The 27,588-nt window shown below is 33.4% G+C and overlaps 2 protein-coding genes across 7 annotated transcripts; both read left to right on the forward strand.

Moving 5' to 3' along the window:
- The first annotated feature begins 5,603 nt into the window (after positions 1-5,603).
- On the forward strand, positions 5,604-13,275 carry LOC130821233 (uncharacterized). 3 transcript variants are annotated; one of them, XM_057686913.1, is made up of 5 exons: positions 5,604-5,708; positions 5,940-6,048; positions 7,856-8,061; positions 10,336-10,565; positions 12,601-13,275. In XM_057686913.1, exons 2-5 carry the CDS (start codon positions 5,957-5,959, stop codon positions 12,877-12,879), a joined length of 807 nt encoding a protein of 268 aa, XP_057542896.1. In that variant the 5' UTR covers positions 5,604-5,708; positions 5,940-5,956; the 3' UTR covers positions 12,880-13,275. The 3 variants fall into 3 exon arrangements, with proteins under 3 accessions (XP_057542896.1, XP_057542897.1, XP_057542898.1); XM_057686914.1 differs by lacking the exons at positions 5,604-5,708; positions 5,940-6,048 and adding an exon at positions 6,794-6,870; XM_057686915.1 differs by lacking the exons at positions 5,604-5,708; positions 5,940-6,048 and adding an exon at positions 7,619-7,744.
- A 2,233-nt stretch (positions 13,276-15,508) lies between these two features.
- On the forward strand, positions 15,509-18,724 carry LOC130821301 (squamosa promoter-binding-like protein 16). 4 transcript variants are annotated; one of them, XM_057686996.1, is made up of 4 exons: positions 15,509-15,725; positions 16,353-16,948; positions 17,517-17,659; positions 17,750-18,724. In XM_057686996.1, exons 2-4 carry the CDS (start codon positions 16,509-16,511, stop codon positions 18,193-18,195), a joined length of 1,029 nt encoding a protein of 342 aa, XP_057542979.1. In that variant the 5' UTR covers positions 15,509-15,725; positions 16,353-16,508; the 3' UTR covers positions 18,196-18,724. The 4 variants fall into 4 exon arrangements, with proteins under 4 accessions (XP_057542979.1, XP_057542981.1, XP_057542982.1 ...); XM_057686998.1 differs by having other exon boundaries at positions 15,520-15,725; positions 16,357-16,948; XM_057686999.1 differs by lacking the exon at positions 15,509-15,725 and adding an exon at positions 15,763-15,837.
- The last annotated feature ends 8,864 nt before the right edge of the window (positions 18,725-27,588 follow it).

Genomic DNA, 27,588 nt, shown 5'->3' on the forward strand with positions numbered 1-27,588 from the left:
GTACTATCGTTGTTTTGTGAAGGATTTTTCTCGTATCGCTCGTTCACTAACATCCTTGATGAAGAAGGAGAAGATGTTCGAATGGACTGAGGAGTGTGAGACGGCATTTCAGTTGTTGAAGGAGAAGTTAACTACAGCCCCAGTGTTGACCTTACCTGATCCATCTTTGGAATATTCCGTCTACAGTGATGCTTCCAAACATGGATTAGGTTGTGTTTTAATGCAAGATAGAAAAGTGGTGGCGTATGCTTCGCGTCAACTAAGGACTCATGAGGTGAATTATCCAACACATGACTTGGAATTAGCGGCTGTGGTTTTTGCATTGAAAATCTGGCGACATTCTCTTTATGGTGTCAAATGCAAGATCTTCACGGACCATAAAAGCTTGCAATTTTTGTTCACTCAATCCGAGTTGAATTTGCGCCAACGACGTTGGTTAGAACTTATTAGTGATTATGACTTGGAGATTGCCTATCACGAAGGCCGTGCGAATGTAGTCGCTGATGCTTTGAGCAGAAAATCGAGGCATTCAGTCTCAACGTTAATGACCTCTGAGGAGTTGTGTAAGGAGTTTGGGAGAATGAACTTGGAGATAATCCAAGAAGGGGAGTTGGAAGCCAAGTTGAGTGCATTGTCCATTCAACCTACTTTTTTCGAAGAAATTATGGCTAAGCAACTGGAAGACCCCAAGTTCATTAAACTTCGGGAGCAGATCAGTGAAGGGAGAGCTGAAGGTTTTACAATTCATGAGGACGGTAGTCTTCGTTTTAAAGGACGGTGGTGTGTACCGGATGGGTGTGACTCCTTGAAGGAAAAATTATTGAATGAAGCCCATTATTCTAGATACTCGGTTCATCCTGGTGGAGATAAGATGTATCAAGATTTAAAATGCATGTTTTGGTGGTTAGGTATGAAAAAGAATATTACAGATTTTGTTTCCAAGTGTTTAACGTGTCAAAAGGTTAAGAGTGAACATCGATTTTGGTATTAGGTTTGCCACGAACTAAGGCTGGTAATGGTACTCTTTGGGTTATTGTGGATAGGCTTACTAAGTCTGCAAGGTTTATTCCGATGAACTGTAAGTGGGATATGGAACAACTTGCTTGTGCCTACATTAGATACGTTGTTCGATATCACGGGTTACCTCGTACTATTGTCTCCGATCGTGATACTCGATACTTATCACATTTCTGGAAATCATTACAACAGGCTTTGGGAACCACTCTTCTTTATAGTACGTCTTTTCACCCTATGATTGATGGTCATACTGAACGTGTCAATCAGATACTAGAGGACATGTTGAGAGCAATAGCCATGGAATGGCAAGGTTCATGGGATGAACATTTGAATTTAGTAGAATTCTCTTATAATAACAATTATCAAGCAACGATTCAAATGGCTTCGTTCGAAGCACTTTATGGTCGTAAGTGCCGTAGTCCTGCATGTTGGGATGATTTTACTGAATCTGTCATCTTAGGACCTGATATACTTGTTCAAATGACTGAGCAAGTAAAGTTAATTCGCGAGAAAATGAAGGCAGCCCAGGATAGACAAAAATCATACGCCGATCTCCGACGTCGACCTGATGAATACGAAGTAGGCGACAAAGTTCTACTCCGTGTGTCTCCGATGAAAGGTGTGGTTCGTTTTGGTGCTCGTGGGAAGTTAAGCCCACGTTTCATTGGTCCCTATGATATTGTGGAAAGGATTGGGAAGTTAGCTTACCGGTTAGCGTTGCCTAATGCGCTGGGTAAGGTTCATGACGTTTTTCATATCTCCCAGTTAAAACGTTATGTTGCAGCTTCTTCGCATGTCTTAGACCCGGAGCCGTTAGAGCTTGATGAGAGCCTAACCTATGAAGAACAACCTGTTCATATTTTAGATAGAAAGGTTCGTAGTACTCGGCGAAAGGATGTTGCAATGGTTAAGGTTCTATGGTCAAATCATCGGTCACAAGAGGCGACATGGAAAACAGAAGCTTCCATGCGAGAGAAGTATTCGTACCTTTTCCCTCAGGTTAGTAAGTTACGGGGACGTAACTTTGTTTTAGAGGGGTAGAAGGCGATAGGATTTTCGTGCGATTCTTGTTTTTGGGTTATTTTGTGTATGTGTGCGTTATTTTGTGTAGGTGTGCATAAGTGATTAATTTTTTTTTATTTCGTTCTACTTGTTTTGTGGTTATGTGTGTAATTTTCGTGTTATGATAATTTGGGTCAAAACTTTTTTAAGGGGGGTAGTCTGTAACACCCTGATATTTTCCCGATATTTTTTCCCCGATAAATTTAATAGTTTACTAGTAATATTATTATTATTATTATTATTATTATTATTATTATTATTATTATTATTATTATTATTATTTTTAGAAGAGTGTATTTTTTTATTTGTTATTGGGTTAGACCATGAGATTTCAATTCTTTAAGGAAATTAAAACCATTTTAAGCCCAAACCTTTTTCTCTAACCTATCTTTATTTTCAAAAAGAAAAAAAAAAAGATAAAAGAGGGAAATGGCAAGGGTTTTGGCCGGCCCTATGGGGTTTTGGTGGGATTTTGTAACTCCCATTTGGGTAATTGAAAGGTTAAGGCAATTAGCACATATAATAAATCTCACATATTCCCTTAATTTTTTTCTTACCTTGTATCCTTTCATTTCAAAAAAGAAAAAATTGCAAGAAAACTCACTCAAAACTCCTCCTACCACACGCCTAGTATCATCATCCTTCGTCAATTGGTGTTTTATTATTTTGCAAATTGTGAGTAAAATTCTCAATCTAATTTTATTTTTAAGTTTTAATTTAAATTTCTATGATTATTATATGTGTTAACTTATAATTTATGATTAGTTTATGATTTAAAATTCATGTATGAAAGTGTGATGTACTTTTCTATCTAAATTAATGTATGGTTTTTAGGGTTTTAGATATGTATATATGTGTGTGAAGGATTTGTTTGATGGATGATTGTAAAGTATGAATATAAAAAAATGGATGCATATAGAAAAATGTATGTGGTGTTAGAAATTTATTTTATTGTTTAATAGGAGGAATTTATAATGTTGCTAGAGAAATATGTATATATATATATATATATATATATATATGTGTGTGTGTGTGTGTGTGTGTGTGTGTGTGTGTGTGTGTGTGTGTGTGTGTGTGTGTGTGTGTACATTTGTGTAAAAAGAATTATTGTTGAGGGATGGAAATTAATTTCATAGATGGTCATGAAAATTATGTAAATATTGTCGTTTAGATTTAATAGGAAATAAAGCATTGAAATTTATATTTTGTGATGAAATTTGACAAATGCCGTAGGGTTTGAAAAAAAGGTAGAAAAAGGTGTTTTTAGGGCACTTTTTGGTTTGAAAATAGGTTAAAATACTTAGAGTACATTATAAATTATGAAAATTGGTACCTGGGGGTTATTATGCATACGAAACATAATTTAAAGAAAAAAACAAAAAACTTAGGAATATTTGGCAAATAACTGTTGGTTGCTAGCTTTTAATTAGTTGTATATTAAGGAGATTGTTAGTAAAACTATGTATTAATTGTTGTCTGTTTATTAAAGAAAAATAAACAAACAAGTCAAAAACAAAAATTAATGAAATAGCCAACTAAGTTAACTTCATTTTGACTTAAATCAATTTATTGAATAAATTTTCTGACTTTTTTACCAACAAAAAAACAAAAAACCGAAAAACAAAATCTAATTAGTAAACACCCTCAAATGTTCACCAGCTACTTAAAATGTAAAACCTATCATTACTCATCATAAATATAGTAATCCATGTCCTACAATAAGTACAATGAGTATGAGGATAGTTTAGGAAAAATTATGTCCAAAAAAGAAAATGGTTCTAAATTTGAGAAAATTATGGAAATACTCGTTTTAATAATGTTGAAAAAATAGAACAGTAACGAATTAGACGAACAAAGATAGGAAATGTAACTTAAAAATTAGAATAGACTCTTACCTAGCATTAGTACTCTCTTCGATCTTTTGTAAACTTGACTTAAAAGATTTGGTTATTTTTAGTTGGTTATTAATCATTCGTTTTCAGTAATTAGTACTCTCTTTGATTTTTTTTGTTATTTCAATTTTAAATATAAGAAAAAATCAAGAAGAGTATTAAATATTAATGAAAGAAATTAGAATAGACTCTTACCAAGAAGTGTATTCTAATAGCTTCATATCATTAAAACGAATGAAATATTTAATGAAAAGAGAAAAAAGTTGAAATGGGAGAAAAAATAATATTAATATGAAAACATTCAAGTAATTTCTTAGGATTAAAAATGAAAATATATAATTGAAGAAAAATATATAATTGCCTTTTAGTATAATATGATTGGGAAAAATGAGATAATTTTTGTTCATAAAATTATCACAAAATATAAATTTTAGAAATAGAGGGAGTATTTAGTAATCAGCTGGTCTTGGAAGAGACGACCTCATAATTAGACCGTTAATTTGGGCCGGCCCGATTCGCGCGTGCATCAACCTCATATGCTTTCTCTTGTTTTTCCCATTTTATGGGCATTTTTCAATTTTAATCTTAAAGGTATTAAATTTTGACCATAAAGGTATCAATTTCAACTTAAAGTAAACTTTAAACAGATCAATTAACATAAAAAATTTTAATTTTGACCTGTTTGTGATCAATTTTGACGTTAAACTAATCAATTTCTACCTAAATATGGTTTTGTTTCACAATTTGAAAACGAAGTTAATAAAATGGTATTATTTTATCATTCTATTGATGAATTTTAAACAACAAATGAATGGTCAATAACACCATCAATAATAGTGTTAAAACATTGTACAATACAAGTACTTTTACTCAATGCAACTTGATGGTTCTAATGGAACATAAGAGTACTTGTACTCTTTAATCATCGATCAATAATAGTTATATTACTCTTTCCACAACACGTTTATACATATTTGTAAATAGTTCAAATTGAATATGTTAATAGTTAAATTATGCCATATAATTTGACAATGATGAACATCTAATCTTTAATCATCGATCAATAATAGTTATATTACTCTTTCCACAACAGGTTTATATTACTCTAACTCAATTTTGAACTTCTAATCTTCAATTATCGTTTTAAAAATAAGTATTCAAATTGTAGTGATATATTGTATAGCATTTAGTTCAAATTTACTATGTTAACAATTCTAACATCATTATTGATAGTTTTATTGACCATTCATTTGTTGTTGAAATTGAAATTGAAATTAATCAGTTTAACGTCAAACTTGATCACTCATTGGTTCAAATTGAAATTTTTTCATTTTTTAGGCTTTTGTCAATTTTGACCTTAAAGGTATTAATTTCAACGTAAAGTAATACTTAAACATATCAATTAAAGTAAAAAATTTTAATTTTTTATGTTAATTGATCTGTTTAAAATTTACTTTAAGTTGAAATTAATGTCAAAATTTAATACCTTTAAGATTAAAATTGAAAATAACCGACAACATTGATACGCAGTGCACACTTAGTACTCAGTAGACCCACCAAATAAAGTAAAATTTAGTAAAAAGAATTCAATAAAATGATTGTTTCCTATACGCATGAATAAGATGAACTTTAAAGCACCACAATAAATGCTCATCAAGGATCAGTGGGAAGAGTCTGAACACATTCTAACCATAATTTCTTGAGAATTTTCTTTTTCTCATTTCAAGCATTTTTCAGGTAAATAACCGAGAATTTTCTATGGAATTTCATATGTTGTTATATTAGTTTACTTCTTTTTGTTTGACTCATCGTAGTCTTCAATTTTATATATTGCTTAAGTCCTACTCATTTTGTTTTTTTAAATGTGAACTTTCTCACTTATTTAATACTGCATTTTTCTTGGATCGCTCATTATAAAAAGGGTTCATAATCAATTAATAAAGGTTGTATCTATTTCTTGTTTCATAGAGTTTTGGAGTTTAAAAATGGAATGCAATGGAAAGAGAGTTCTATTAACCTCTAATGGAGATGATGTTTCTGTAAATGTGGCTTACAATTTGGCTAAACATGGTTGCAGGTTTGAATTTTTCTCTTTCTTTTTCTTTTATATTTAAAAATGGAGTGCAATGGAAAGAGAGTTCTATCAGTGTAACTTTCAAAAGGGAAAGGGAATTAATCCATTTTGAATCGAAAGGGAAATCCTACAATCACAGCCAACCTATGACTCTATTAATATACTCCATCCTATTCACATTAGGTGTCTCACTTATTTTGAGACACTATTTATTTATCACTATTAAATTGCATTTTATTATTATTCTATAAGTTAAAACATAGTCACTTGATATGTTATTTTGATGTAAAGATTATTAATATCAACTTTTTATAATTTTTAATTATACATAACTCGATATATTAAGGATTGAATAAGTGCATTGGATAAATTGCATAAAGTAAAGGAGGGAGTAACTTATTAAGTATTGCATGATCAAGCTAAGTTCAATCTTTTTACATGTTTTAATTTTATGGGTTGAGAAAGAAAATTTTATATGGATGACTACTTGGGCTGATCTATAATTGATTTAGACAAACTCGTTCTTATTGGATTAAGGTATTGTTAGTTGTTTTAAATTTGACGATATTTTTGTTACAAAATATATGGGAACGCAATGCTGGTATTGTTGGTTTGGTAAATTTTGGTTTCATACCGGAATTCTGGTCTGAATTCTGTTTACCTAATCAATCAAAACAAAAAAAGGGTAGTTAAACATGTCACATGTGAATTGTTGGAAAGTACTTATGTGGCCTGTGTAACTTCGCTACTGGACCTTATTTTGATGTGTTATGAGTTTCAATATTTGCCATTTTCGGTCCTTAAACCTGTTTTTTGTAATCTAGTGTACGCTCAACTTGCAAACAAACTAGTGCTTAGTTTCTTAGTTTGTATTGTATGACTAGTTTATGATTAAAGTCCTGGTTTAAATCTCATATGTATCTATCATTCTTTATGCATCCTCTACAATGTTTCTCTATGAGCTTGTGTACTTTTGATATCTCCTATGAAATTATCTTTATGTGTCATTGGGACTGTTTAAATCAGAATGATATGCTATTGATTTAGTTTTTAGATTTGTTGGAAGTAGAATTGTGGTCATTGTAAGTATGGTTTAAATTAACAAATTAAAATTAGTGATTTTGATAATTTGATCTCAACTTGGGCAACAGCTTATAGTTTTAGATTGACTAGTTCCTTGATTGGGATGTTTAGTTTGTTGATTTGGCTCTCTAACTTTTGTGTCTTGAACATAAAAGTGATGCTTTTTTCCGTGTCTTTTTTCTTGAATTCTTTGTGTTGGTAGTTCATATTAATCAAGTACCATGATGCATTTTAAGACTAAGTCTCAACTATAAATTAATCATGGGAATTCCTATTTGGTGATTGTTTTTGTTTTTTCTTTTTTTTTTATTTTTTCTTTTTTTTTTTATTTTTTGATAATTTAGGTTGACCTTCTCTATAGTGACATCTTTGTCATTCATTTATATTGTTTTGGGATAAGTTTAAAGATAGTTGGGGATATTCAAACTTTAGGCTACGGTTTTAAACTTACCCATTACGGTGTGTCTGATAAGATAATAATATTGGAGATTGGAGGGTATGTGAAGATTTTCGTGGTTTTCCCTTCCCTCCCTTCGCCTCTAACTTCCCCCATCCAAACACGTCATTGTGTGGCCTATGTTCTGGCTGCTGAGTTTACAAATGTCCCTATGGCATAGTTAAATTTTGAGATTCACTCTTTGATATATGCTTTCTTATACTTATGTTTTGACTGTCAAAATCTGTCCTTGGGCTATTGATTTTTATTGCAATGTTTAATTTTTTTTAGGCTAGTGTTGATGGGAAATGAAAGCCTTCTGCGAAGTATTGCATGTAGGATAGCTGATGCTGATTCTATAAAAAATACAAATGCAATTGAAGTGGTGAGTTTGGATATGGAAGATGATAGAGAGGCAACCTTTCATGGTGCTGTGGAGAAGGCTTGCAACCTACTTGGAAAATTAGACGCCTTTGTGAATTTTTATGCTTATGAAGGTATGTCCAACTGGGTTTTACTCAGTATATTTATTGGATGTGACCAACTCAGAAATGCAACGTGTTACTGGTTTATTGTGACTTAAATATAAACAAAGAACATATTTTGGTTCAGAAATGCTAGTGTTTGTTATGTGTGAACACCCTATCCTAAACTAAAAAAATACTTCATACAAAAGAAGACGAAAATCGTAGTTTAGTGTTGTTTATCAGCATAGAAATACCTTAGTTAAAAATAGATAGGGATGAACGAAGTGGAGAATATATGTGGATGATTATATGAATTATATTCCTACTTGTAGATTAATATTAAAGATAAGGGCAGACCAGGGAGGGGTAAATGCTTATTTAGAATGATGAAGATAAAAGTTGAATTCATGATCAGTGTCACATGATTCGCTAGTTAATTCGCATGTCTCAATTCGAGATTCGTTCAAAATGGACCAAAAATAGCCCAAAATCGACCAAAATTCGCTTTTTGCGATTCCCGATTCGCAGAGAGATTAGGAAATCATAAGACACTGGTCACGATGTTTAATGTTATGTTGGTGCAAAACTGAGTACTTTTGCACGAACGAGATAACAAGAGACACTACAAAACTAGAAGAGGAAGAAATCGCTCAAAGTGAATGCTTTAAATACCTTGAGTTCATATATAGACATACAACAAGATGTAATCCATAAAATTAAGTGTTGGTGGCAAAAATAGAGAGTGACAACTAAAATATTATGTGATCTAGGTGTGCTCTTAAACTTAAAGGGTAAATTTTATCGAATGGTTGTTGGATTGATGCTACTATATGGATCAAAATGTTGAGCTTTTAGAAATGATCTTTGTAAAGTATGAGAGCAGCGAAGATTCGAATGCTTTCAATGGATGAGTGGCTAGTGGGCATACCTTGAGGGATACAATTTGAAATGCAGATATGAGAAAGGGTTTAGAAAGAGGGCGAGGAAGGCGAATATGGAAAAGATGAAAGAGAATGGTTTAAGATTGTTTTGGCAGGCGCATAGATGGGATATTAGCGAACCAGTAAGAAAAATAAAAATTGGAGCTCAAGAGACTTAGAAAGAGGACAAGGAAGGCGAATATGACTTGTAAGACATAAATAGAAAAGATTATAAAGGATCGAAACTTACATAATTAGATAGTAGAAAATCAAATGAATGGAGTATAAGAATCAATATGGACTATCATTGAAACTGATATATTGGTTTACGTAGCCGATCCTAGTTTATAGGATTAAGACTTTGGCATTGTTGTTGTTATTGTAACATTAGTTGGGATTAAGACTTTGGCATTATTGTTGCTATTATTTTATTAGCTACTGCTATACCATTGGTGAGCTCTTATTTTGGAGATAGAGAACATATGAGATTGTATCGCTGCAAACTACTTTTATTGTGTTTCTTTCTAATAGCCAAAGTTCTGTCATAAAGTTCTCCTGTACATGGGAGAAGTGTAGCTATTAGAAAAGGGAGGATAATATTAGGGGCAGATCCAGGAAAAAAAATTAGTGATGCGGATAATCTACATAAAATAAATTACAACTTATATTGTGCATATTTGAACCATAGTTTTTTAAAAATACTAATTATTAAAACATCCCTTCCAAAGTTGAACCAAAGGTTATATTATGCTACTAAGAGTAATGCTCAAAAAGAATCTTAAAAAATTCTACCAAAATCATATAAACAAAAACAAAAAGAAAATTTACTAGATGCATATTTAATAAACAAGTAAATGTCATTGATAACATTAGTATATAAAACTTCCTGCTAGGATGTCTTAGTTATTTTGTAGTAATAGTAAATTAGTTATTTCCCTTGCATTCAAGGATGCATCTATACTACTGAAATAGTACTAACCCCTCACTAAGGCAACAAAGTACAAACTCATTCCCTTTGGTACTTGAATTGTGGTTGGGTCTAATATTATACCAATTTTTTTAGCATCATACTTAGAGGTGTAAATTCGGGTATTTAGGTGGATTTTAGGTATGGTATCTCCGGGTTGGGTTAATTTTGGTTCCTTTGTATGTTAATATGTTGACAATTTGATTTGATTTAAATATAGGATTCTTTTGTGCCTGTCATGCTATACTCGATTTCGATAAATGGATTCTTTTGTGCCTGTCATGCTATACTCGATTTCGATAAATCAAGTCATTTTTGAACAACTTAAATATACCCAATAGTGGCTTAAGTAGCAAATTTTGTTTAGTATTGAAATGGGAAAAGATTTCTGAATATGTTTTAAATCATGCATGACAGGAAAAATGCAAGATCCTTTAGAGATGGCTGAAGATGATTTCAAAAAAACAGTAAAAACAAATTTGATGGCAGTCTGGTACTTAGTAAAAGCTGTTGGCTGTAAAATGCGAGATCAGAGTACAGGAGGGTCCATTGTACTGATGACTTCTATAAATGGCGCTGAGAGAGGAATTTACAAGGGAGCTGCTGCGTTTGGTTCATGTTTAGCTGGAGTTAATCAATTAGTGAGGGTGAGCTCAAACTATCTTTTAATTTATCAACTTGTCTGAGCTTTAATTTTTATACATCGTTTCGTAAAGCTGGGATGAGGCCAAGCTAAGAATCTAAATGCCCCATGTATAGTTGTGGTCAACATTAGCCACAGTATCACACAATTGGTTAATCTGGCCTCCCCCAACCCCCTTATTAGTGGAAAAGATTAATCGCCTGATCAAACAGAACTTCTTGCTAGTCAACCCGTCCCCCGATTTTATTCGAAAGGTCCCTTGGAAATTAGGGGGTAGTTAAGGAAAATCCCTATGTTAAAGTCCCACCAGCGAGCGCAGAACCCCCGCCATCTTGAGGCTATGAGGTGTTTCACTAGGCCAAGCTATGCTTGGTCTCCTCCCCTTAGTAAAACCTAGTTTATTTGGTTAGTGTTAGTCTGAAATGTATCACAGTCGTAAATATATAAAAATTATATACTCCCTCCGTTGCAAAGTTAATTTAACTTCCATTTTGCACGGTTGTTTTTGCAAGAAAGTGAATTCAGGTTGCGTTCCTTATATAAAGTATTAAGTAATAAAGAAAGTAGATTCATGTGGGTTCATAGTATCGATAAAATATTTAATAACAGTGCAACTTTGATATACTTATAATCTTTAATTAGATTAAAGTTGTACATAAACCTTGTTATAAAAGCAAAGTGGAACAAATAATTAAGAAAGTGGAATATAACTTTGGTATGGAAGAGGTATATGTATTGTGAAAATTATAAACTTAAAAAAAAGTTACATCAAACTTACTAGGTTGGGTCCAAACTTCAAACATAACGCTATTATGAAAAATATTTATAGAATCTGAAATAATAATGCTTCAGTAATGTTACTGATTGGGTGGTATGATAAAAGAAGTGCTAAAAAGAAACAGAGAAAAATGGGAGAAAGGGCTCTTTAAGTGCATGTGCAATGGCAAGATTTTTGTGCATAACCCATCATATTTCTACCCTTAGAAAATGCAATCTAGACATACCAAGAGCTATCTTATTTGTTATTCGGAGTAGGTTAGAGAATCCATACAAGTAATGGGAGAGAAGAAACGTGGTCAAAATCAAACCTATGTCAAAATGATGAAATGGAAAATCTTCAAGCACTAGGCTTATCCATTATTCATGTCCTCGGTGTTCTCTTTGAATTCCTTTACGCATCACTTACAATTGTATAATGTATGCAGCAAGTTGATCTGTATAATTACCAGTCCATTTCATTTAATCACATTTTTCCGAGTTGGGCTCTACGTGAATAGGCCTTTGAGCCTATCATCGATATTGTTCGAATCTCAATAAGTCTAGTCGGGAGATGTTTTGTACTTGATTTACGCTTCAAAACACAAATTGTTTGTTTCTACCACCTGAAAGAAAAATCGTAGATTTTCATAAAATCACTTTGAGGTGTTTTTCATTAGACACTTTGGGGGTTGTGATCAATGTCAAGAAGACCCACAAGAGTGCAAATGAAGTGGGACCATGTCATGTGCAACCCATATGGGATTCAAGGATTCACATCTTATTGATCATTATTTTTGTTATCCCAGTAGGTAGATTAAAGTAATCACAAATTTGTTGGCATTTATTACAATGTTGTAGGCTTGCTGTAAGTAGTAGTTGTGTTTCTATGAGATTTGTTTTGAAGCTATGAATATCTGCAATGCTAGGACTAGGAATTAACATCATGGTCAGCCTCGAGGGTACGTTACAAATGTCACCACATAGTGTCCATTGTTACAAGATTCACTAATCACCTTGTGAATTGTAAATCGAAAAAAGGGAATAGTGGTCGATTTAGGCTATTTTGAGCCATTTTGAGCGAATCACGAATTAAAAAAGGCAAAATTACTAGCGAATCATGTTTCACTAGTAGTGCCTAATGAAATCAGACAATTATTACTAACTATAAATTATGAAACTAATGTATTAGAACTTAGTTGTAAAATGTGTAGAAGCTTTTCAAATATCCTGCAAGAGCCATTAATTTATTTGATATTAGAATTTCTGGTGATTTTGCTTAGATTATGGCAATGGAGATCGGGATATACCAGATAAGAGTAAACGGAATTGCACGTGGCTTGCACATTGACGATGAGTACCCAACTTCAGTGGGGAAGGATCGATCTCAGAAACTTGCTAAAGAAGTGGTACCACTACAAAGATGGCTTGATCCTAAGAAGGATTTGACATCAACTCTTGTTTATCTAATAAGTGACGGCTCACGCTATATGACCGGAACTACAGTATTCGTCGATGGAGGTCAGTCTCTGGCTAGGCCTCGGATGCGATCTTATATGTGAATTTGCTATCTTAAACCAAAAACAAGCTAGGCATATATTAAAATTGTTGGGTACAAGGTTTTTACCATACATAAATATTATTTTTAATAGGAGATGCATACTGTTCAATAGAAATGTATTCTTTATATCATTTTGATGAATTTGTTGGGTCCTGTAACCTGTGCATGGAATAGTTGTTTTATTTACTAAAGCTCTTACAATTCTTAGGTATTTAGAAATACAGTTTTGGAAAGGAATTTAGCAAATGAAATTCTTCTAAAACTCTATTGTTTCTTGGAGTTCTACTCTCTACATTGTAAGGACAATTAGGAATCTTTATACATCCTCTTTAATCATGGATGGGAAGGATTAGACTTGATGTTTATGATTAAGGTATGATACTTCTGATCGGGTAAATTCATTTCTTTTGGGTACGCAAATGTATTAATAATCTAATATTTTATGTATAGATTATTTCGGGCCGAGTTGAGTTATACTTGATTCTGGTTAATTGGATCAAGTTTAACAACTCTAGTTTATCTGCTTGATTGAGTAGTCTAACTTGTACTATTGTCATACATGATAAATTGAGACCATGATCTTTTTACACTATCTAGACTCGTTTGGTAGGCAATAAATAAAATGAAAATATATTTAAGGATGGTTATGGGTGTGGGTCTAATTAGATCTAGATTCAAACCTATTAATTTTATTTGGACCTAGTCTAGTCTTGAATTTAGGTTCATTGTCTGATTGGTATAGGTTCTCAAATGAGTTCGAAATGAGTTTTAATATAATAGTTCATATAATATAAATTTTTTTACTCATAAATGTATAATTAGGTCTTAATTTCTTTATAGGTCAAATATAAACAAATGGGATCCAAATAAATATAAAATTGGTCTAAAATCGATTACAAATTGGGATATGGGTTGAATATAGGGCTAATATAGATTGAGTTTGGGTCTAGGGTAGGTTTGGGTCAATAGTGGTGAAATTTGGATAAAAAGGGAGCAAAGACTTTAATTTCAGTTTTAAATTTGCGTCAAAAAGGAAGCAAAGACTTTAATTTCAGTTTTAAATTTGCGTCCTCTTAGTCGTCTTTATTATCATCTTCATCTCAATATTCCGCTCGAACTTTGCGACATATTAGTAATAAGAACCACCAATTAAACCATTATTTTATACTTTATAAATATTAATAGTGTGATTATACATACTTATTTTATTGAGAAAAAAGTCGAGAGGGTCCTCTCCCGCCTCTTCTATATTTCGTAATTGTGGGTCATATCTAGGTCTTAAGACTTTTCCATATCCATACACATTTAGTTTATAGACTCGATTTCCCTTTAAATTAGGGTCGAATGTGATGTAGATCCAATAAGACTCTAGACTAAAAGTATTTGAATGGCAATAAAAATTTAATGGAAAAAGAAAAAATTATTAAAAGTGAAAGTTATAGTAAATTGGATACAAATCCATTAGCATTGCCCATTGGTGATGAATTAATATAGTTATTGCGCCTATGAAATAGGCTTTTGAAAGTTACAAGTTGAGCACTAGTGTTGTATTATAGATGAAAGAGAAAAGAATACTCCAAATGTGCAAAGTGTACATGTATGACACTCCAAAACCAAAATGGTTCATACTTTGTGATTTTCTTGTGAACTTGCTTGTAGTTTATCACCTATTCAGCGGTCCCTCCCTTCCTTGCTGAAGTGAAAGATGAAAACAACCTCACTATGTCTTTCTCTGGCCCGCCATTCATGCCTTTTTCTTCCCTTGTTTCTTTCACTCTTTCTCCTTCCTCACTAAGGCCTAAGGGTGTGTTGCGCATCCCAATTATTATTATTATATCAAGACGTTACTAACATTCTAAATTCAAAAGTTGCGTTTTAAAATTTTCTATATATTTTGTTCAAAAAAACAACAGTTTCTAAAACTACAGTAACTTTTACCAAACAAATTTAGTTTGCAAAGTTTATTACACATTTAAATATATCCATCAACAACTTAATTAAGCTGCTATCAGCTACTCTCATAGCCACCACGTACATGTCCTAATAACTTACATTCAAAAATAAATAAATAAATAAATAAATAAATAAATAATGGTGAGAGAGATGAAACAAAGCCAACTCCCTTTTGAGTCTACCTAACATAAATTCATTTACCTTTTGACAGAAAATGATATCAACTAATAATAAGTTATTATATCATTACTACACCACATGTTTCATAATATCTTTTGGCAGAAATTAGTTATATGGATTCATATTTTCTCAATTTCTGTATATAACTCATGAAATACTACAATTTACGGGATGGTTTATGTATCATGCGTCGTTATCTTTGTTATAAAACAACATTTCTAACGGTAGGAAGTCCTCTTAGAACTTGTTAATAAGGGTACTTCATGCTTTTTGTAGAGATATATTGTGACATTGGAATATAACTCCGGTTAAACGGGACATAATGGGAGATATATGCGATTTTATCGTTATTAGTGATAACAAATAATCCCTTAACCAAGTGATAAGACAAAAAGATTTTTTGTCTTTTTCTTTCTACAATAGTATAGTATGTAATGTGGGGGACAAGAACACTTGTGTTTCCTCTTCACCCACAACTAATATATTGTCCTTGATTTCTTCTTAAGGGAACAAAAGTATTTGTGCTCCCTCCCTACCCACACTGTCTTTTCCCTATCTTCTCTTAAACCACCCTCTCCTCTTCTTTCTTTCTCTCTCTCTTTCTTTCAGAGTTTTGCATATGCTGTGTGCCTTTTAATTATCTTGATGTCTATGTCAGAAGATAGGTGGTTTCAGAACCCCAAAATTAGTACTCTTTTACTTAACAACTTCATTGTAAGTATCTCTCTTTACCCTTTCCCCTTAGTGTATTTAGTACTAATCATCGTACATCATTGCTGCTTCTTACTCATGTGAACGATTTTACAAATAATAATTCTTATCAAAGGTGAATAAGAAACAACCCTCCTTTTTTTTTTTTTTTTTTTTGTACTAACAGGAGTATGATTGCATATTTCCTACCCCAAATCCTCAAAAGTAGAAGTTATATAATGGGGTTGGGGTGGGGTAATGAAATATTATTATTTATCTTTCTCTTCCCTTCCTCATACAATATTATTAATTTTATCCATAAATCACGTGCACTTTATTAATACGTAAAGTTGCAGATAATGTTTGCTATTAAGGGTCAATTGAAACCTATCTGTTAAACTAAGAAGCGTAAGGTTGCGTAAATTTGACCTACCCTAATTTATATAGTGACATTGAGGTAATGAAATGTTGTTTTTATATCTTGATAACTTTGGTACTTTGTTTGTTTTTATACTGATGTATTACATATACTATGCATCACATTCGGTCTTTCTATTCTATGTGTGATTAGCATGAAGGGTTTTCCATATTAGTAGTAAGTCCTTGTTATTTTCTTGTTATACTTTCATTTTTACACACACTTTTTTATAGGAAGGTCTTTTTTCTGATGTAATAGAGTTTACCAACAAGGTGATTTAGACTATCTACCGGCTTCAACTCGTTGTGGGGACATATATCCAAGCAATTTAAGGATAAAAAGTTTAGTGAGTAGACATCATTGTAGTTTTTGTTGATTAAAAGAAAAAGATGGAGTGGGACTCAAGAACATGTTCTTGGAATGGAATAAGTAAGTTAGAGGTTGAAGATAACAGTTATAATCATCACCTGGCTGCTACACTAGCATGTTCTAGTGGTTCAGGACTTACAAATATGTTTTCTGTGGATCTCAACTTGGGAAGGTTGGAAGACATGCCTGAATTGTCCATGGAAACCTTTAACAATTCTGTTCCTACAAACATGGGTCCTACTCCTCCTCCAACTTCCCCTGTGATGGCACTGTCAAAGAGGGGAAGGCCACGCAACAACGGAGCTCAGACTACTGTTTTTTGTGCAGTCGATGGGTGCACGTCTGACCTTAATCGTTGCAGGGACTACCATCGTCGCCATAGGGTCTGCGAGAGACATTCTAAGACCCCTGTTGTTCTTGTTGCTGGTAAGGAGCAACGCTTTTGTCAACAATGTAGCAGGTAAAAAATATATACTTTCTCCGGTTTTTAATACCTTGTTTGGTTGATAAACTCTCGTATAAATTATCATACATAACAAATAATAATAACATAGACCTTTTAAGGCATTTCTCTTGCCTGTTGCCTGGCTCTGTCTGGTTCATTAGTAACTACTATATTAATTACTTATTAAATTAATAAATATTGTTGACTTTGGTAAAAACAAGTAGCATCCGAGGTTTATGTGCGGTAAAAAATCTCCACTACATACCACGTTCATCCTGTAACCAATTACTATTCTTGGATAATTATTGCCCCCTTGATTAGTCAATTAGTAGTAGATATAGATTAATGAATGTACTAAGCTGCATTTATTGGATATACTACGCTACATTTCAGCATTTCCCTATTTTATTAGCTGTCATTCTAGGGCAAATCTAAAATACAAGTATGAGGTGGGCCGAACCCTCAACTGATTTGTATAGAACCAACCTGGCTGCATTCAATATTAATAGATTTTTAGTCAAATGACTCGGGTCATGGTCTAAATTCTGTGATGCTCTCATTGTGTGCATTTCACTGTCAAAAGGTTTCATTCATTGGAAGAGTTTGATGAGGTGAAGAGAAGCTGCAGAAAACGGTTGGATGGACATAATCGACGTAGGAGGAAAAGGCAACCTGAGGCCTTTTACATGCCTGATTCTACTGGTGGCTTTTTGTCCTCTCATACAGGTGAATGTCTACTATCCATCGAGTCTATTTAATAGCTACAATTCTCCGTTTTACGTGAGAGTTTGTTCTGATAACTTTTTCAAAATGAAGGAGATGGAATGATGCAGTTTTGCTGCCCACAAGTGCATACTACTAATTGGCCTACCATTTCTCAGCCTGATTTATACTATCGAAATAACCAAGAAACAATTTATCATCCACTTGAAAATGAGATTGCACCAACCCAAAGTAGGAGAGGCTGCCTCAAGACTTCACCTGAAAACGAGTCAGGATGTGCTCTCTCTCTTCTGTCAATGTGCCCATCTCAATCGTCGGCGATCTCTGTGGGACCCATAATCAGTTCATCACCACCTCAAGGTAGCAACAGTACATCCCTTAATCTAAACAGTTTGGTTCAACTTTCATTTTCTCAAGGTTCAGCTGCACTGTCTAGTAGCAATAATACCAATAATCCAGGCTTCGGAGGATTCCATTCTAGCCAAGATGGGTTTCGTGCCAAAGGGTCTTCCAAGTTTTTCCCATTTGGTTGGGATTAGTCAACTATTTCTTTTAGACAACTATGAATTAAAGAATGCCTTTTCATGAATCAAATCTAGGTTTTAACAATAAGAGAAAACAAGGGTTTTTCTTTTTTTTTTTTTTTTTGATTTATTTTTTGTAGAGCTTGTCAGATGATTGTTCTTTGCAGTGCTTTTTGTGCTTACAAAGGTTGGACAAGGTTTCATTGCTAGTTAACTTTAATTAATGAAATTACTTGTGTCTTTTTTCTTGACGTTTTCAACTTTATCCATCATTGTATCTACAGCAACAACAATGTCAAATCTGGTATTACGAACTGAATTAGCCACGATTGTAATTTTGGACATATTAATAGAATTAGAAATTTGAGCAGAATTCTTGCATAAAACAGAATGTTTTCGAAAGTTAAATATTTATTGAAGATAAAAATAGCTCCGAATTTATAGGACACAATTTGTAATTTCCAAAAGCATGAATAAAACTCCCCTCCCTTGAGCTTATATACTACTCAAAATTTATATATTTGCTAAGTGTTGAAACAAAAATATAATATATTGGAGAGTAAGATTAATTCTCATTAACTTGAATTAAGAAAATCACAATACATCAATATTAATAATGGAGCATACTAACTGAACATACTAAAAACCACTTCCTAATTTTATTAACTAAAAATACTAACCCACTAACACCCACTAAAACAAAACTTAACTAAAATAATGGAAATTAACTTTGAATCAATCATTATTCAACACTTCCCCTTGATTCAAAGTTGCATATTCCTAGTTGCATCCGGAAAAAATCATGATTGGCTTGAGGAAGAGCCTTTGTAAATATGTCAGCCGTCTGTTCATTAGTACTACAGAATTTCAGATTAATTTTCCCATCAGCTACTAGTTGTCGAACAAAGTGATGCTGCACATCTATGTGCTTAGTTCTTGCATGAAATGCTGGGTTTTTGTTCATTGCAATAGCTGATCTATTATCACAAAAAAATCATTAGTAGCTTCTTCTTGTACATAATCAAGATCAGAAAGTAATTTTCTGAGCCACAAAACTTGACGTGCTGCTGAAGTAGCTGCTGTGTATACAGATTCAGAGGAAGATAAAGCTATTGACTCTTGCTTCTTTGAACTCCATGTTACTGCTCCTGAACCAAGACTAAAAACACCCCCCGAGGTGCTCTTACGATCATCAATACTACCTGCCCAATCACTGTCAGTAAAGCCCACAAGTCTGAAACTTGATGTTCTGGAGTACCAAATGCCAAAATCCATAGTTCCAGCAACATAACGAAGTATTCTTTTAGCTGCACCAAGGTGTTGCCTGGTTGGATTATGTAGAAATCTGGATACCAGACTGATTGGAAAAGCAATGTCGGGTCTAGTGTGTGTTAAGTAATTTAATCCACCCACTAGAATTCTAAATAGTCTTGCATTTGCTGCTTCTGTTCCATCTTCACGCTGTAGCTTTTCATTTACATTCATTGGTGTGACTGCAGTTTCACAATCTGACATATTTAACCTCTTTAATAAATATACAGAGTAGTTAGCAGGTTTATCCATCAAACACTGATACAACATATGATAGCAGTAATGAAAATCCTAAGGTACCTGAAGGGTACAAGTAGCAGAGGCATTCTATTTAAGAAAAATGATCACTTAGACCTTCTGGCCTATACTAAAGCAGACTGGGCAAGTGATCGTGATGATAGGAGATCAATTTTTGGGTACTTTACATTGGCCGGGAGAAACCTTGTTACATGGAAAAGCAAGAAACAAAAGGTTGTTGCTTTGTCAAGTGCAGAGGCAGACTTTCGTGGAATTGCTAAAGGGATAAATGAAGTCATATGGATAAAGGAGCCCTAAATGACTTGGACATCCGACATAAGAAGGCTTGCAAATTATTTTGTGATAATAAAGCAACAATTAATATCTCTGGAAACCCAGTTCGACATGATCGCACCAAACATGTTGAGATCGACAGTCATTTCATAAAGGAGAAACTTGAGAAGAAGATTATAAGTCTTCCCTTTGTAAGATCGAAAGATCAACTAGCTGACATCCTCACAAAGGCGGATACTTCGAAAGCATTCGAGCAAACATTATGCAAGTTAGGTACTGGTGACTCGGAAACCTAACTTGAGGGGGAGTGTATAAAAGTAAATATTCTAGGAATATCTTAATTATTGCCTTTGATTGTAATTATCCTTATTTCCTTAGATAGTTTTTCTAATCTTGTATATATAGACTTATGTAATTATTTACTTAATCAATACAAATAGTATTCAAAACCCTAAATTTAGTCTCAACTTTATTTTTCGGTTTTTATTTTTCATTATATACTTCAACACGCCCCTTCACACGAGAGCCCTTTGACGTAGAAATGTGGATGCAACAAAAATTCTCCTCATATCTGACGCAGGATATTTAACAAGGGATGGTTGAGATTGGAACTCATGACCTCTTATCACGATGGCCTTTGATATAAGCGAGATACAGATTGTGGTATCTTTTGTTGGAGCTAAATTGATACTAGTGAGATGCCTATTAGTGCACACTATAGGATGAGACTTTGTGGTTTTAGCTCTCTATAGTAATGTACTCCCTCCCTCTGTTTCTTTAAATTTGCTACATTAAAAAAGATCTCAGTTTTATTTTCGTAATAAATGTAGCAAATTCGAAGAAACGCAAGAAGCTTTTTGTATGTATACTCTATAGTCAATCACACAAACAGCGTGGCCTGCTTTTAAATTCATGGTAGTCTTTTTGTGATAAGAGAATTCAGTGATGAAAAGACTTAAACATGTGAGTGATCGAGTTTGTTTCTGTTTTACAACAGTAAGATGTGATTTAGTGTTCATCCATGTTCTTGGCTGTAAGTAAGCCTGTTCATATATTTGTCAGTTCCTTAATAATTTTTATCGACTTGACTACACTGAAAAGATCAAGACAAAAAAAAGTTAATATGATGAAAAGGAATTTAACATCTATTGTAAAATCAATCTACTGAAGATGCTTGTTCTTGGCAGATGAAGATGGAACTTGGCTATCGACTCACTGCCAAAAGATGAACCCTATGTTTTGGAATATATGCTAATGGGTGGATGAGATTTGAACTGATTCCTTAGCAAACGTCATTATTGGTCGCAACCTCCTCTCTCTTCTGATAAGCCCTCATCCAACTCTTCCTAGACCTTGTTCATAACTTGTGTAAGCGTGATGTATTTGGTATGATGATGGGTGGATGAGATTTCAACTTGTGACAAGATCACGTACGCTTCTTGGACCATATATAGGAACAGTCTCAATCAAAGTTATAAGCTGAGCACCAGAATATGTTATATACTTTATCGTATAATTATTACTTTTATCTATTCGCGAATTATCCATACATTTTTATTTATGTTCATTCTCCAACAACTACTTTTATGTAAAAGGGGGATTGTGAAGCCTCTATAAATAGAGCATTCTTCTTCCAAAGGGAAAGCCCACAATATCAAATCAAATTTCAGTTTAGAGTAAAATAGGGGGAAGAAAAGATGGATTCACAACACAGACGTAGAGGTTTCATAAAGGGGATGAGGTTATTTTCCTTCTCTCGAGCCTCGAAATCTTGTTCGGGTGTGCAGTATACCAGTAGGATGAAACCGAGTTATCAGTCATCTGCATCTGTTCCTCCGATCACTTACCTTGTCGACCATCAAGACACGAAGCCTAAAGGGAGACCAAAAGTATGTTTCTTTGTACCTGAGTACCATGACTGCAGTTGTTTCAATGAGTTTGACAGCTACTTAAGCTCAGCAGGAGATGAAAATGTGAATATGAAGGCTGCTAGCTATATCTCCACTGTCCGCGAGAAGTTTAAGCTCGAGAGAATGAACTCTGAAAGGAAAATCGGCCATGATTAGTGTTATACAATAAATTAGAATTAGTTCTAACTTAATAATGCAGGACTACTTCAGATAGTCTTTAGTACTCTTTAGAAAAATCTGTTTTTCTATCTATCTTTCGAGTTTGGAGCCAATCCAACACTTTTTTTCATTTAATGGCTACTAAAACAATAGTATTCTAATTGTTCTTGGTTTCTTGCAGTCATTACTCTACGATGTTTTCAATATATCTTTTATAATGTCGATTCCTTACTGATAGATGTAAGTTTAATCTTTTAGTTGAGTTACTTCTTTAACGTACACTTTATGTTACACTTCCCCTTTCTTTCATTGTTGCAAATCAAAGTAATCAAAGTCCACCGATATTTCAAAATTGGGAGGAAATTTTATTCATGGCTTGTTTTATCCAAAGACATCAACAACATCATACAAGGGCAGCTTTTGTGTGGATTATATCAAGCCATCATTCAATCTTATTTGCAATGCTAGTTCAATGTTGGCGCACCACCCTCATTCAACAAGCAATCTTTAGTCCACCTTTTAAAGATCATCCATAATCAAATTCAAATCTGAATTTTAATTCTTAGCACCTAATTTGTGTTCTTATTTTGTGTTCATTAGAGTCGGTCCTTTTATATTTTCAGTATTTAATTTTAAGTTAAAAAAAACATACAAAAATATGTCATGTATTTTAAATATTTTGAAAGTCATAAGCAAGTATGGAAGTACAAGTCAAGAAGAAAACAAAGACGGAAATCAAGTCAAAGCACGACATCAAGGAAGTTATTTCAGCTAAAGCCGAACCAATCTAGGCGTGTAGAAGGTCATCATCTTTGAAGTCCTTTTAGTCTAAGTAGATAGGTAGTTATTCTCATGTAAGCACTCAAAAAACAAAACCAAAAAAATTAGAATAGTTATTTCGATTTTAAGGAGTTATTTTCAGAATAATTAGGGTGGTTATTTTTCATTTTTTATGCTAGTAATTAGGAGTTAATTTCTGAAATTTAGAAGTTATTTGTCGGTTTTGTAATAGGCAATAGCAGGACGGGAGTTACACGAGAAGTTACTCACAAAATGGGTGGTTACCAAGTGGTTATGACCGGCCACATGTGGTAACTTCCACACGCTATACAGCCGGCCATAACTTACGGTTTGTGAGTCGGTTTTTTAGTTAGTTTCTTTTGTTTGCTTTCTTTATAAATAGCTAAGCATGTAATGTAATTTCAGAGAGTTGATTAATGACAAAGAAACCCAGAAATGCTTGTTTCAAATCCCCTTTGTTTGTATGATTCTTGGATTAGAGTCGTATTTGCAAAAGTTCTTATACTTGGTGTATTTGGCGCGTGGACCTGTGCCTTAAGAGCGTCGTTACTTGCTACGTGGATTCATAGTGAGTTTCGATTTTAGCCATAACTATCCTCCATTTACATTTTCGAAAATCAAACAGAAAACACAAAAAATTCAGTTATTGCATTCGACATTCACTATCTTTCATTCCCTTCATCGTTCTTTCATCGTTCTTTCTTTCGATCCGTGCTTAATGCTTGTAAGAACCCTTAAGGATTAGGCGATCTTACAACACTCATGTCCAAGGTTCTTAGTAATTGAGATCAGAAATGATGGTGTGCAAGGATTCTCGAGAACGTATGACAAACATATGGCCACTTGCAAGGAGGAGCAAACCTGGGGAACCCGTTCCTACAATCACACACAGATATAAATACATGAAGATAAAAAAACTTTCAATTTCATAAGGTAGACTATAATACATATCATTAGGATTCAACTATCAGCCTAACCAACTGGTTTACTTTGTATCAAAGGTGAACGTGACTAAATGTCACAATGGTCAAATCTCATTCACCCGTCATTTCAAGTGAAGTATTCATATCAGATTTAAGAATATGTGTTGCAAGTCCACTTTAAGCCTAAAGGACTCTAATTTGAGGGGTGTGATAGAGTATAGAATTAGAGTTTCAACTATTAACTTAATTTTAGGTGGAGTTGGTTATTTAACATGGTCCTAACATATCCTAACGCGACGAAATGTCAAAGATTCTCAAGTGATGAGGGAGCGTGATAGATTATATAATATATCGCAAAGATTTTGGTTGAGTTGACTAGTTGACACTAGTGCAAAATCAAACGACAATTGAAATAGACAGATGAAGATGCTTGTGATATTCCTAATATGATAAAGGATTAATTAGATCACATAGCCTAAGCATTGTAAGATGAAGGATTAAAGATGACATAGTATGCAGCTATAAAAATACAAGCCTATACTAATGTTAAGTTACTTCATACAAAAAGTTTACACCTTTTGTTTACTTTTAATGTTCCTTCTTCTTAACTTTCTCTTTGGATAACTATTCAAGAAGTACATCATCCAGATCCTTAATGTGAAGCATCTGATTCTGATGTTTAATTATGACGTCGACCCCAACTGAAAGACCTACAGAACCTTAGAACACGTACAGATTGAACAGAAATGAAATGGAACCAGATATTTCAAGAAAATACACAAATATTTCACGCTTCCTTGATCTAGCAACATAAGCATTAGTTCTTTCGTATGGACTATGGAAGATCAAAGCTGCTTTTACTAGGAAAATTTTCATTCTATAAAAGTAAGGTTCATTCAACCAGCATTATCCCAATGTTTCTATTAGAGTCTTGTTAGAGTATTAAACATATCATGGGCCCTTAACCAAAAGCTAAAGCCGAGTATCCAACATATCAAGAGGCCTCAACCAACAACATAAGCTTTTGGTTGAGTTAGTTTTTTGACATAGTATCAGAAGCCGATGTGAAAAAAGATCACAGGTTCGATTCTCGATCACTCAATTTAAAGTGGAATATTCAGTACAATGTATGAGAAGGGTCTGTGTTGCATCCACGCTTTTAGCCCAAAGGGCTCTCGTATGAGAAGACGTATTAAAATATGTAAAAATCTTAGGAACTCAACCATAAGTTTAACCTTTTAGTTGAATTGGTACTTTGATGTATCATAGTCATATAAAATTATATCAGTTGATGAACCAGGTAACAGAACTAGTAAAAAGTGAACAGTAAAACAATGAACACCCACAATATATGTCATGTATGTATGATTTTAGAAGTATATTGTTATACCCTTGTCTTTATAATAAAAGTTCCAATTGACTGTAGAGGATATTTCAAAAATAAAATTAAGCCAAAACTAAACAACAATAATATGATAAAAGGGTAGCAAATTGAGCAGAACAGAAAAGTGTATATAATTCGTAGAAAATAAATAGGATATTTTGATGGGGTTTAGTATGCTCAAGTGAAAGCCAGGATGCCAAGGTGATGAAAATCTGAATATGAAACTCATCTTTTTACAATATTCTTTATACCTCTACCAAATAATACATGCAGAAAGAATATTAGTACATTATCCTCATGGACCACATGCAGATTGTTCTTTCTTTTAAGCAAATTACAAGGAATGGGTAAAACAAAGATTTGATGCTCATGCAAGTTGGTGAGCATACAAACAAAATATCATATGCATATTTGTTCCATGTTATAGTTGGTGAGCATACAAACAAAATATCATATGCGTATTTGTTCCATCTTATTATATACATAATATTTTCCTTGAATGTTTTTTTTATTCATTCAAATAGAAGAGAGAGTACAAACATAGTTTTTATTGAACATTTAGAGTACATAGACCTAAATTATATATACTACTTGCTTAAAATAGTAGTTGGGACAAATATGCTATAAATAGAAAGTCCAAATAAGTGCCTTATAAAGGAAATCAGAAAAATTGAGGAAGCAAGAAACTACGAGTCGTCGCCCCTATAAGCGACGAGTTGTCGCTAGTTGCTGCCTGTGCAATTTTAGGACATAACCCAAAGTTGAGTCGGCTTTGAGCTGAAAGCCAAGTTTGCGGTTTTGTTGGTTTTACTCGGTTTATTAGTTAGTGTTGGTTGATTTCAAACATCAGTAACAGATAATTAACTTCAGTTTAGAAGTTAACTATGGTGAGACAACATATTGATTCATAGTAAGGCATTGGCGGATACATCTCCCTATAAATAGAGGGAGTATGTTAGGCACATTCCATTCCGTATATTCTCTTATCTTTTCTGATTTCTTCTTAAGAACATCTCATTATTCTTGTTCTTTTTTACATAAGATTATATTAAAAGAGTAATTAACTTTTAGTTTAATCAAAGTTACTAATCTATTTGTAATATTTTTCTCTACTATCGCAATCTTCTACGTGCTAGGAAATTGTTGTATAGATTGTATCTCATTGTGAATATCATCAATCATCCCAAGCACCTTTGTGGGAGAAATATCACATTAGGAAAGTGTATTAACGCCTTCTACAAATATTAAGTTTTCAAGTGACTGGAATTTATTGTCACAACCATATCTTCATTGTTTCTTTGGTGATTAGAAGAGTTCAAGGCCATCAACAAAGGGATTACAATAGTGTGGATTTCCATCTTGTAACACATTTGCAATATAACATTATTGTAATAATCTATTATCATATCTTCATCATGACAAGTGTTAAGGAATTCATTTCTAATTTCAGGAAGTTGAAAAAAATTGTTACTGTGGACTTTTGACGATGGCAAAAAGAGATGCCCATCTTCTTAACAACCCTCAAAGTGGCGTACGTGATTAGTACTCCTAGACCGTAGAAGTCGGAAGATGAATCCTTGGAGCAAGCAAGAAAAACGAGTAAGTGGGACAATGACAACTTCATTTTTTGGGGACACATCTTGAATGGTATGAAAGAGTCTGTTTTTGATTTCTATCAATTCATGAGTCGACCAATTTTTTTCGGGATGCCCTTGAAGACAAACATATGGCCGAAGATGCAAACTCAAAGATATTCCTTATAAGTAATTTTAACGCGTATAAAATAGTTGACAATCGCCCAATTATTGACCAATTTCATGACTTACGTAGTTTGTATGCAAACATGAAAATAAATGACATTAAAATGGGTGAAATCTTTGTTGTAAGTAGCAATATAGACAAGTTACCTTCGTCATGGAGGGATGTTATACATGCAGTAAAACATAAGAAGGAAAAATGAGTCTTGCCGATCATGGACAACATTTTGTTGTTGAGTCTAGGATACAAGCCTAAGAAATTAAAATTTTCATATTAGCATGCATTCTTTGTAGTTCATGAAATTATTGATAACGGGGCGATTTTCAACTATCTTATAAGAATTAAATCAATTACAAGAAATTTCTTGGAGCTAGCATCCTCCGCCAGATGTTTGTTCTCTAAGCTTTCCAACAATTCTTTAGCGGACTCATGGTATTAATAGATGTCAAATAGCGAGTCTTGCATCCCGATGAGAATGTGTCCCCGATAAGAATGTGTCATCATTATTTCATTTGTCTCTCTTCCTTGTTTGTTCCAAGGTTTCATATTCATGCTGCTCCCGTTCGGGGGTGCTAATAACGTAGGCCACGTCCAAGGTAGTTAGAAAGATCATATTCTTTTGCCAACGTCG

Source organism: Amaranthus tricolor, chromosome 8 (assembly GCF_026212465.1).
Source record: "Amaranthus tricolor cultivar Red isolate AtriRed21 chromosome 8, ASM2621246v1, whole genome shotgun sequence".
Taxonomy (NCBI): Eukaryota; Viridiplantae; Streptophyta; class Magnoliopsida; order Caryophyllales; family Amaranthaceae; genus Amaranthus; species Amaranthus tricolor.